Here is a 12,049-nt window from a genome sequence, read left to right as displayed (position 1 = left end):
ACATAGCAGTCTCCCGCACACTCCTCTCTGAGCACAGTACAGCTCATGGGGATCCCCCCCACCCCCACCTGGATGAAGCTCCAGTCCTCTCACACAAACCAGCTCTCAGTGGGAGGAGAGCAGAGGGATGGAGCCAGTTCAGAGAGGGGGGTTATTAGGAGGCCATGAGGGGTAAAGGCCAGGGGGGAGTTTGGCCAGGACACTGGGGTGACACCCCTACTCTTCTCGAGAGGCACCCTGGGATTGTTCATGACCACAGAGAGTCAGGACCCCGGTTTGACGTCTCATCTGAAGGACGGTGCCTGTTTACAGTACAGTGTCCCCCGTCACTATACTGGGGCATGAGGACCCACACAGACCGCAGGGTGAGCGCCCCCTGCTGGCCCCCACTCACACCTCTCCCAGCGGCAGCTTTAACGTGTCAAATTGTCTGTCCCGTCCATCATGTCCATCTACAGGACCTCTCTGGGCGCAGGCCGGGACTAGGGCTCTGCAGCAGACCTCACAATCTCTAAAACGTGACAATAACACAAAAGGAACGGTAATAAATATTTTATTCTTGGAAAAAAAAATATTTTCTTGCATCACTCTGGGGCGGACAGGAAGTGAGCGAAGACTAGGTCACTGGGGGAGGAGAGAGGGGGTTACACCACAGGAAGTGAGCGAAGACTAGGTCACTGGGGGAGGAGAGAGGGGGTTACACCACAGGAAGTGAGCGAAGACTAGGTCACTGGGGGAAGAGAGAGGGGGTTACACCACAGGAAGTAAGTGTAGACTAGGTCTAGGTTTTTTTAAATGGCAAAAAACTTTTTTTCTGTGCACTTTTCAAAACTCCAGCCTTGGATATTTGTTGTGCTGAAGTGGATACAGTCAGATTTTGTATTTGTGAAGAACCATTCTTCACAGTGTTTGAAATTATCTCCCTTCTGACTTTTTTTAAATTCTCACTGTTGGTATGTCAGGTTGTGTAGCTGCTGTATTGCGTTGGATTGTGTAGCATTACTGCTGTGTAGCTGCTGTTGGGGCACCAGGTTGTGTCGCTTTCCTATTGTGTAGCTGCTCTTGGGGCACCAGGTTGTGTAGCTATCCTGTTGTGTAGCTGCTGTTGTGGCACCAGGTTGTGTAGCTGTCCTGTTGGGGCACCAGGTTGTGTAGCTGTGCTGTTGTGTAGCTGTCCTATTGGGGCACCTGGTTGTGTAGCTGTCCTGTTAGGGCACCTGGTTGTGTAGCTGTGCTGTTGTGTAGCTGTCCTGTTGGGGCACCAGGTTGTGTAGCTGTGCTGTTGTGTAGCTGTCCTGTTGGGGCACCAGGTTGTGTAGCTGTCTTGTTGGGGCACCTGGTTGTGTAGCTGTCTTGTTGGGGCACCTGGTTGTGTAGCTGTCCTGTTGTGTAGCTGTGCTGTTGTGTAGCTGATGTTGGGGCACCAGGTTGTGTTGGTATCCTCCAGTGTGGTGATGTCAGCGTTCATCGGCCTCCCCCATTGGCTGCCCCACCGCTGGCTCCGCCCCCAGCCTGGTCCTGTGCCCCCGACATCATGAGGAAGAGGACCAGGGGGACGATGTACATCCACTGGAGAGAGAGAGACAGGGAGAGGGAGAGGGGTTAATACACTGCTATATCCACTGGAGGGAGACAGGGAGAGGGAGAGGGGTTAATACACCAGTACATCCACTGGAAAGAGACAGAGAGACAGGGAGAGGGAGAGGGGTTAATACACCAGTACATCCACTGGAGGGAGACAGGGAGAGGGAGAGGGGTTAATACACCGATACATCCACTGGAGAGAAACGGAGAGAGGGACAGAGGGACAGGTCAGGACACAGAACCCAGGGACAGGTCAGGACACAGAACCCAGGGACAGAGGGACAGGTCAGGACACAGAACCCAGGGACAGAGGGACAGGTCAGGACATGGAGCCTAGCCAGGATAGCCAGGGAGAGCAGGCTGGGTGGGGGGGAGGGGTGGAGGACGTTAATACGAGGAGGAAGAGTGTGGCTAATAGAGATGACACCACCACCACTACACAGGACAATGCGCAATGACGCAAGGAGTCCACTGGAGGGAGCACTGTCACCACCTTTCCATAAGGCAGCCTAGCGCAGCTACAGCACTGGCTACCCTCTGCTCACAGGCTGAACACAGGAAGCTGAGGCCACCCCTGTAAGCTCCACTGCGTGGCCTTCCTGTCCAGACAGTACTAACCCTCTCAGTGTCAAAACACAGCGCCCCCAGGAGGAGTCCCGGCGTCAGTACACACAGGCTTGCCCCTGGCTTGCCCCGGTCTCCTTCACTGACACGGCACTCCCAGCATGCTCTGCATACCTGGAGCGGATCAGACTGCTGCGCACTGGGAGTCTGACTGACTGCACTGTCACACCTGGAGCGGATCAGACTGCTGTGCACTGGGAGTCTGACTGACTGCACTGTCACACCTGGAGCGGATCAGACTGCTGTGCACTGGGAGTCTGCCTGACTGCACTGTCACACCTGGAGCGGATCAGACTGCTGTGCACTGTGAGTCTGACTGACTGCACTGTCACACCTGGAGCGGATCAGACTGCTGCGCACTGGGAGTCTGACTGACAGCACTGTCACACCTGGAGCGGATCAGACTGCTGCGCACTGGGAGTCTGACAGCACTGTCACACCTGGAGCGGATCAGACTGCTGCGCACTGGGAGTCTGACTGACTGCACTGTCACACCTGGAGCGGATCAGAGTGCTGCGCACTGGGAGTCTGACTGACAGCACTGTCACACCTGGAGCGGATCAGACTGCTGCGCACTGGGAGTCTGACTGACTGCACTGTCACACCTGGAGCGGATCAGACTGCTGCGCACTGGGAGTCTGACTGACTGCACTGTCACACCTGGAGCGGATCAGAGTGCTGCGCACTGGGAGTCTGACTGACTGCACTGTCACACCTGGAGCGGATCAGACTGCTGTGCACTGGGAGTCTGACTGCACTGTCACACCTGGAGCGGATCAGACTGCTGCACACTGGGAGTCTGACTGACTGCACTGTCACACCTGGAGCAGATCAGACTGCTGTGCACTGGGAGTCTGACTGCACTGTCACACCTGGAGCGGATCAGACTGCTGCACACTGGGAGTCTGACTGACTGCACTGTCACACCTGGAGCAGATCAGACTGCTGCGCACTGGGAGTCTGACAGCACTGTCACACCTGGAGCGGATCAGACTGCTGAGCACTGGGAGTCTGACTGACTGCACTGTCACACCTGGAGCGGATCAGACTGCTGCGCACTGGGAGTCTGACTGACTGCACTGTCACACCTGGAGTGGATCAGACTGCTGCGCACTGGGAGTCTGACTGACAGCACTGTCACACCTGGAGCGGATCAGACTGGTGGGCACTGGGAGTCTGACTGACAGCACTGTCACACCTGGAGCGGATCAGACTGCTGCACACTGGGAGTCTGACTGACAGCACTGTCACACCTGGAGTGGATCAGACTGCTGCGCACTGGGGGTCTGACTGACAGCACTGTCACACCTGGAGCGGATCAGACTGCTGCACACTGGGAGTCTGACAGCACTGTTACACCTGGAGCGGATCAGACTGCTGCGCACTGGGAGTCTGACTGACAGCACTGTCACACCTGGAGTGGATCAGACTGCTGCGCACTGGGAGTCTGACTGACAGCACTGTCACACCTGGAGCGGATCAGACTGGTGGGCACTGGGAGTCTGACTGACAGCACTGTCACACCTGGAGCGGATCAGACTGCTGCACACTGGGAGTCTGACAGCACTGTCACACCTGGAGCGGATCAGACTGCTGCACACTGGGAGTCTGACAGCACTGTTACACCTGGAGCGGATCAGACTGCTGCGCACTGGGAGTCTGACTGACAGCACTGTCACACCTGGAGCGGATCAGACTGCTGCGCACTGGGAGTCTGACTGACTGCACTGTCACACCTGGAGCAGATCAGACTGCTGTGCACTGTGAGTCTGACTGACTGCACTGTCACACCTGGAGCGGATCAGACTGCTGTGCACTGGGAGTCTGACTGACTGCACTGTCACACCTGGAGCGGATCAGACTGCTGCGCACTGGGAGTCTGACTGACTGCACTGTCACACCTGCCAGCCATCAGTACAAACAAGACGGGAGGTCAGTTAGAACTCAGAACAGGCCGATGCCCTCGTACCCGGGACCAGCCCAGAGTCCCACAGCGTCTTCCAGCTCTCTCAAGCTGCAGAGCCTGGGGACTACAGGCCAGGCCCAGCCGCCATCCCAGCTGCAAACATCTGGACTGTGTCTAAACCGAGTCCACAGTCCAGGACCTACACCCGCCACTCGCTGGGATGAGCAGATCCCTCAGTCACAGTCAGATCCCCGAGACTCCAACAGATCCCTGAAGAACCGACAGATCCCTCAGTCACGGACAGATCCCAGAGACACCAACAGATCCCTCAGTCACGGACAGATCCCAGAGACACCAACAGATCCCTCAGCCACGGACAGATCGGGGAGCACCATGGAGATCCTTGCTGACTCATCGGCTGGGCGACTCGGATCACAGGTCCAGCGAACGTTTCGCCCAAATTTCATCAGGTGATGTCAAACCTCTAGCTTGACAAGAGGGCATCCCAGGGTGCAGTAGCCAAGACAGAGTGTCAAAAACCTGTACACCTGTCTGACTGGCACACCTGTCTCCTGATCCCACACCTGTCTCCTGACCCCACACCTGTCTCCTGACCCCACACCTGTCTGACTGGCACACCTGTCTCCTGATCCCACACCTGTCTGACTGGCACACCTGTCTCCTGACCCCACACCTGTCTCCTGACCCCACACCTGTCTCCTGACCCCACACCTGTCTGACTGGCACCCCTGTCTCCTGATCCCACACCTGTCTCCTGATCCCACACCTGTCTCCTGATCCCACACCTGCCTGATTGAGTCAGCAGAGGACTGGAGCTCCGAGTGACAGACAGGGAGAGAGTGAGCAGGGGAAGATGGGGAGGGGGAGAGGGAGCGTCTGCGCCGTTTACTTGTGAGGTCAGCCCTGCTCTCTGGCTCCCCCTGCTGGAGCCTGTGAGGAACTGGTGGCCATGAGGAAAACGGCACCTCCCAAAATTAAATACCACTGAAACACAGACACAAACACGCCGATGAATACAACAGGAGAAGCGAACACGCCGACACACGCAAACACCACAGCCACACACGACCGAGCCCACGAATAACGCTGAGACACACACGCTCCCTCGGCACGGCCCAGCGCTGGACAGGACGCCCACACTCACGTATTTCGCAAAGAAGGACTTCTGCTCCTGTGGATTCTTCCCCTTCTTCTCCTGCTCCTGCTCCATCCTCTCGATGAACAAAGCAGTTTCTGGACTGAGAGAGAGAGAGAGAGAGGTTCATACAGACACACTGACTGGACACTCCAGTACACTAACACTGCACTGAGAGAGAGAGGGGTTCATACAGACACACTGACTGGACACTCCAGTACATTAACACTGCACTGAGAGAGAGAGGGGTTCATACAGACACACTGACTGGACACTCCAGTACATTAACACTGCACTGAGAGAGAGAGGGGTTAATACACACACACTGACTGGACACTCCAGTACATTAACACTGCACTGAGAGAGAGGGGTTAATATAGACACAATGACTGGACACTCCAGTACATTAACACTGCACTGAGAGAGAGAGGGGTTAATACACACACACTGACTGGACACTCCAGTACATTAACACTGCACTGAGAGAGAGAGGGGTTCATACAGACACACTGACTGGACACTCCAGTACATTAACACTGCACTGAGATAGAGAGGAGTTAATACAGACACACTGACTGGACACTCCAGTACATGAACACTGGACTGAGAGAGAGGGGTTCATACAGACACACTGACTGGACACTCCAGTACATTAACACTGCACTGAGAGAGAGAGGGGTTAATACACACACACTGACTGGACACTCCAGTACATTAACACTGCACTGAGAGAGAGAGAGGTTAATACAGACACACTGACTGGACACTCCAGTAAATTAACACTGCACTGAGAGAGGGGGGTTCATACACACACACTGACTGGACACTCCAGTACATTAACACTGCACTGAGAGAGAGAGGGGTTAATACAGACACACTGACTGGACACTCCAGTACATTAACACTGCACTGAGAGAGAGAGGTGTTCATACAGACACACTGACTGGACACTCCAGTACATTAACACTGCACTGAGAGAGAGAGGGGTTCATACAGACACACTGACTGGACACTCCAGTACATTAACACTGCACTGAGAGAGAGAGGTGTTCATACAGACACACTGACTGGACACTCCAGTACATTAACACTGCACTGAGAGAGGGGGGTTCATACACACACACTGACTGGACACTCCAGTACATAAAGGAGAGACTTACGCAGGGGCTGACGATGGTCCCATGATGCTCAGTGTGGTGTTAAACATTTCCAGATCGACATCCTCCACCTCTGCCCCTTGGCAGGAGCCTGGCAGTGTGACTATGGAGATGCCAATCACACTGCCACTGACATCAGTGTTCACAGTGATGACATCACTGAGGTGAGACTCCACTAGAGCACACTGACAAAGAGAAAGAGACTGGTGACAAAGATCCTAGCATAGACCCTAAATTCAGACATAGCAGACCCTAATATAGACCCCAGAGACACACCTCACACACACAGATTAATACAGACCCTAATATAGACCCTAGAGACACACCTCACACACAGAGATTAATACAGACCCTAATATAGACCCTAGAGACACACCTCACACACACAGATTAATACAGACCCTAATATAGACCCCAGAGACACTCCTCACACACACAGATTAATACAGACCCTAATATAGACTCTAGAGACACACCTCACACACACAGATTAATACAGACCCTAATATAGACCCTAGAGGCACACCTCACACACACAGATTAATACAGACCCTAATATAGACCCCAGAGACACACCTCACACACAAAGATTAATACAGACCCTAATATAGACCCCAGAGACACACCTCACACACACACAGATTAATACAGAACCTAATATAGACCCTAGAGGCACACCTCACACACACAGATTAATACAGACCCTAATATAGACCCTAGAGACACACCTCACACACATACAGATTAATACAGACACTAATATAGACCCTAGAGACACACCTCACACACACAGATTAATACAGACCCTAATATAGACCCTAGAGACACACCTCACATATAGATTAATACAGACACTAATATAGACCCTAGAGACACACCTCACACACATACAGATTAATACAGACATTAATATAGACCATACAGTGCAAAAACTACTGCACTCTGCTTTCTAGGAGTTCTGCATTCTGTTCCTTTCCCTCAGTCACCCCTCCCCTCCTCGTTTCCGCTCTCTCACCGCTCGGACAAACGAGGTGAGGTATCCGTCAGCCTGCGAGGAATGTCTGTCCGTCAGGCCCGTCAGCACAGAGCTCCGCGGGACCCTGATCCGATAAAGACCATCTACTGCTGCCACCTCCTGACAGAGAGAGAGAGGGGTTAATACAGACACAGGACACCCCTGAACTGCAGCATTGGCCCCTCTGTCTACTGCTGTCCTCCTGACAGAGAGAGAGGGGTTAATACAGACACAGGACAGCCCTGAACAGCAGCACTGGCCCCTCTGTCCACTGCTGTCCTCCTGGCAGAGAGAGAGGGGTTAATACAGACACAGGACACCCCTGAACAGCAGCACTGGCCCCTCTGTCCACTGCTGTCCTCCTGACAGAGAGAGAGAGGGGTTAATACAGACACAGGACAGCCCTGCACAGCAGCACTGGCCCCTCTGCCCACTGCTGTCCTCCTGACAGAGAGAGAGAGAGGGGTTAATACAGACACAGGACAGCCCTGAACAGCAGCACTGGCCCCTCTGTCCACTGCTGTCCTCCTGACAGAGAGAGAGAGGGGTTAATACAGACACAGGACACCCCTGAACAGCAGCACTGGCCCCTCTGTCCACTGCTGTCCTCCTGACAGAGAGAGAGGGGTTAATACAGACACAGGACACCCCTGAACAGCAGCACTGGCCCCTCTGCCCACTGCTGTCCTCCTGACAGAGAGAGAGAGGGGTTAATACAGACACAGGACAGCCCTGAACAGCAGCACTGGCCCCTCTGTCTACTGCTGTCCTCCTGACAGAGAGAGAGAGAGGGGTTAATACAGACACAGGACAGCCCTGCACAGCAGCACTGGCCCCTCTGTCCACTGCTGTCCTCCTGGCAGAGAGAGAGAGAGAGGGGTTAATACAGACACAGGACAGCCCTGAACTGCAGCACTGGCCCCTCTGCCCACTGCTGTCCTCCTGACAGACAGAGAGAGGGGTTAATACAGACACAGGACAGCCCTGAACAGCAGCACTGGCCCCTCTGTCCACTGCTGTCCTCCTGACAGAGAGAGAGGGGTTAATACAGACACAGGACACCCCTGAACAGCAGCACTGGCCCCTCTGTCCACTGCTGTCCTCCTGACAGAGAGAGAGGGGTTAATACAGACACAGGACACCCCTGAACAGCAGCACTGGCCCCTCTGCCCACTGCTGTCCTCCTGACAGAGAGAGAGAGGGGTTAATACAGACACAGGACAGCCCTGAACAGCAGCACTGGCCCCTCTGTCCACTGCTGTCCTCCTGACAGAGAGAGAGGGGTTAATACAGACACAGGACACCCCTGAACAGCAGCACTGGCCCCTCTGCCCACTGCTGTCCTCCTGACAGAGAGAGAGAGAGGGGTTAATACTGACAAAGAGAGAGGGGTTAATACAGACACAGGACAGCCCTGAACAGCAGCACTGGCCCCTCTGCCCACTGCTGTCCTCCTGACAGAGAGAGAGAGGGGTTAATACAGACACAGGACAGCCCTGCACAGCAGCACTGGCCCCTCTGTCCACTGCTGTCCTCCTGACAGAGAGAGAGAGAGGGGTTAATACAGACACAGGACAGCCCTGAACAGCAGTACTGGCCCCTCTGCCCACTGCTGTCCTCCTGACAGAGAGAGAGAGGGGTTAATACAGACACAGGACAGCCCTGCACAGCCCTGAACCGCAGCTTAATGATCTACTGCTTGTGCCACCTGGAGCATCATTCACTCCTGCTCAACTCTGTCCGGTTCCCAGGCGGTCTGAACTAAGATCGCTTTCTTGCTCCAGGAAGGGGATCCTCTACCTCACTCCCCCCACCCTGCCCCCCCGTCCGCCTCGGACCGCCGGGTCTCTCACCCGCAGCTTGTTCCTCTCCTCCTCGGTCAGCTGGTTCTGAGACAGGGAGAGCCCGGACTCTCTGCCTGGCTTCAGCAGCAGCGCCCCCCGCAGGCCGAACTGAGGACTGTCATCTGATAAAGGGACAGGAGAGAGAGAGGGAGAGAGGGGTTAATACAGGCACACTGACTGGACACTCCAGTACATTAACACTGCACTGAGAGAGAGAGGGGTTCATACAGACACACTGACTGGACACTCCAGTACATTAACACTGCACTGAGAGAGAGGGGTTCATACAGACACACTGACTGGACACTCCAGTACATTAACACTGCACTGAGAGAGAGAGGGGTTCATACAGACACACTGACTGGACACTCCAGTACATTAACACTGCACTGAGAGAGAGAGGGGTTCATACAGACACACTGACTGGACACTCCAGTACATGAACACTGCACTGAGAGAGAGAGGGGTTCATACAGACACACTGACTGGACACTCCAGTACATGAACACTGCATTGAGAGAGAGAGGGGTTCATACAGACACACTGACTGGACACTCCAGTACATGAACACTGCATTGAGAGAGAGAGGGGTTAATACAGACACACTGACTGGACACTCCAGTACATTAACACTGCACTGAGAGAGAGAGAGGGGTTAATACAGACACACTGACTGGACACTCCAGTACATTAACACTGCACTGAGAGAGAGAGGGGTTCATACAGACACTGACTGGACTCTCCAGTATAGTAACACTCACCCAGCTCGAAGGAGTGCTCCAGGGGAATGGAAAACCCAGTGCTGTCCGGCTCCAAGGTCTCACCTGGCTGGACAGGAAGTGAATAGTGAGCAAACAGGAAGAAGCCCCAGTGACAGCTGGGATACAGTGATGTCGAAGTGACGAGAGCCACAATCCTGTGGGCACCTCCTTCAAGTAGGAGCAGCCCCCAGGAGCCAGAGACCAGGCCCAGGAGCAGACCAGTCCAGTCCAGAGCTTTGAGCGGAATCTCACACCAGCCTGGGGGCACAGTGCCCATTCCAGAGCAGATCTCTCCCGGGCTGCGCGACATGAGTCAGACAGGCTGAGGGAGACCTACAGGAGCAGCATCACGGCACGCAGGTCTGGAGCTGCACGGTCCCACAGGGCTTACACACAGCAGGCTCTGCTTTCTCACCCACTGAAGCACTGCCCCATCTGGGAGACACACAGTGATCATTGTGCACCAGTGACCCCACCTGGGAGACGCACAGCGATCATTCTGCACCTGTAACCCCACCTGGGAGACACACAGTGATCATTCTGCACCAGCAGCCCCACCTGGGAGACGCACAGCGATCATTCTGCACCAGTGACCCCACCTGGGAGACGCACAGCGATCATTCTGCACCAGTGACCCCACCTGGGAGACACACAGTGATCATTCTGCACCAGCGACCCCACCTGGGAGACGCACAGCGATCATTCTGCACCAGTGACCCCACCTGGGAGACGCACAGCGATCAGTCTGCACCAGTAACCCCACCTGGGAGACGCACAGCGATCAGTCTGCACCAGTAACACCACCTGGGAGACGCACAGCAGTCATTCTGCACCAGTAACCCCACCTGGGAGACGCACAGCGATCAGTCTGCACCAGTAACCCCACCTGGGAGACGCACAGCAGTCATTCTGCACCAGTAACCCCACCTGGGAGACGCCCAGCGATCAGTCTGCACCAGCAGCCCCACCTGGGAGACACTGTGTCCTGCAGCTCAGTAACCCTGGTCACCAGGCTGGGGGCACTGGTCTGGAAACTCTGCTGCGGAGGGCAAGGGCGCCTCCTACTGGTCCACCAACACCACTGACAGCTGCACCCTGGTGTTCCCCGCAGGTCTCCCATCCCAGGACGATACTGACCCGGACCAGCCCGGACGGGCTCCTGAGCCTGCAGAAGCGGCCATTATGCACTTCAAAAACCCAGCAGGCTTTCGGAAACTGACACGGGAAGTGAGCACTGGACGAGAGAGGGAGGCATCGTATCCCCGAGATCTTTGGGGGCCCCCGAACAACCCCTCTCCCTCTTCGGGTCTGGCAACCCCGATACCTCCCGCAACACAACACAACCGAGCGGCGACAGACACCCCGAAACCACGGGAAACCAGCCGCTCATCTCCACCCGGGAGCGCGGAGGCACACCGACACGACCCCGGGGGCAGGGAGACACCCGGGGTGCGGGTCCGCGCAGACACGGGTCCGAGTCGTTGGTGTCCCGTCCCGACACAGTCCGAACACGCCCGGCCTGTTTCGGGTAAGGAGGAAAGGTTGGGCATCACACTCACCCGTCTGCCCGAGTTACAGCCCCCAAACCCGGCGGAAAGAAGCAGGACGAGCGCCGGCAAACCGGAGACCCGCAATCGCAGAAACCAACAGGCCGTCGCCATGTTCGACTTGAGGCCGGAAGAGGACGGGCGACGCAGGACTACATCTCCGCGAACCGGAAGAGCGTCGCAGGACTACAACTGTGCGTCATACGTCAGGAAGCTTGCGCTTGTTACGGAGGATAATACAGAGCCCCCCAAAACAGAGCCCCCTGAGCCAGCTGGTCCTGAGGCTCACCGACCTGAGCCACACCAACACTAACCAGCCTCAGGACAGCACTGCTAGAGCACCACAACCCAGACTCAACCACATCACAGCACAGATCAAACAGCAATATCTCACACACTGGGACACACACACACAAACACAACATAAACTGGAATGCTACAGAACCTTAAACAGA

The 12,049-nt window shown here is 55.3% G+C and overlaps 1 protein-coding gene across 2 annotated transcripts; it reads right to left on the bottom strand.

Annotated features, from left to right (window-relative positions):
- Window positions 1–537: 537 nt before the first annotated feature.
- Window positions 538–11,739, bottom strand: emc10 (ER membrane protein complex subunit 10). Of its 2 annotated transcripts, XM_069191928.1 has the most exons (8): window positions 11,607–11,739; window positions 10,048–10,114; window positions 9,296–9,408; window positions 7,443–7,562; window positions 6,431–6,612; window positions 5,280–5,373; window positions 5,025–5,119; window positions 1,479–1,569 (listed from the first exon to the last, which is right to left on the bottom strand). In XM_069191928.1, the coding sequence occupies exons 1-7, from the start codon at window positions 11,706–11,708 to the stop codon at window positions 5,033–5,035; spliced, it is 765 nt and encodes a 254-aa protein (XP_069048029.1). In that variant the 5' UTR covers window positions 11,709–11,739; the 3' UTR covers window positions 1,479–1,569; window positions 5,025–5,032. The 2 variants fall into 2 exon arrangements, with proteins under 2 accessions (XP_069048028.1, XP_069048029.1); XM_069191927.1 differs by lacking the exon at window positions 5,025–5,119 and having other exon boundaries at window positions 538–1,569; window positions 11,607–11,737.
- Window positions 11,740–12,049: the final 310 nt, after the last annotated feature.

The sequence above is a fragment of the Lepisosteus oculatus genome, chromosome 7 (genome assembly GCF_040954835.1).
Source record: "Lepisosteus oculatus isolate fLepOcu1 chromosome 7, fLepOcu1.hap2, whole genome shotgun sequence".
In the NCBI taxonomy this organism is placed as follows: Eukaryota; Metazoa; Chordata; class Actinopteri; order Semionotiformes; family Lepisosteidae; genus Lepisosteus; species Lepisosteus oculatus.
This window is presented reverse-complemented; position numbering and strand designations above follow the sequence as displayed.

Coding starts and splice junctions, on each gene's coding strand:
- emc10 (XM_069191927.1), bottom strand. CDS start 11,708: ATGGCGACGGCCTGTTGGTTTCTGCGATTGCGGGTCTCCGGTTTGCCG. Junction 10,115..11,606: donor GCTGTAACTCGGGCAGACGG/GTGAGTGTGATG, acceptor CTTCCTGTCCAG/CCAGGTGAGACCTTGGAGCC. Junction 6,613..7,442: donor TCACCTCGTTTGTCCGAGCG/GTGAGAGAGCGG, acceptor TCTCTTTGTCAG/TGTGCTCTAGTGGAGTCTCA.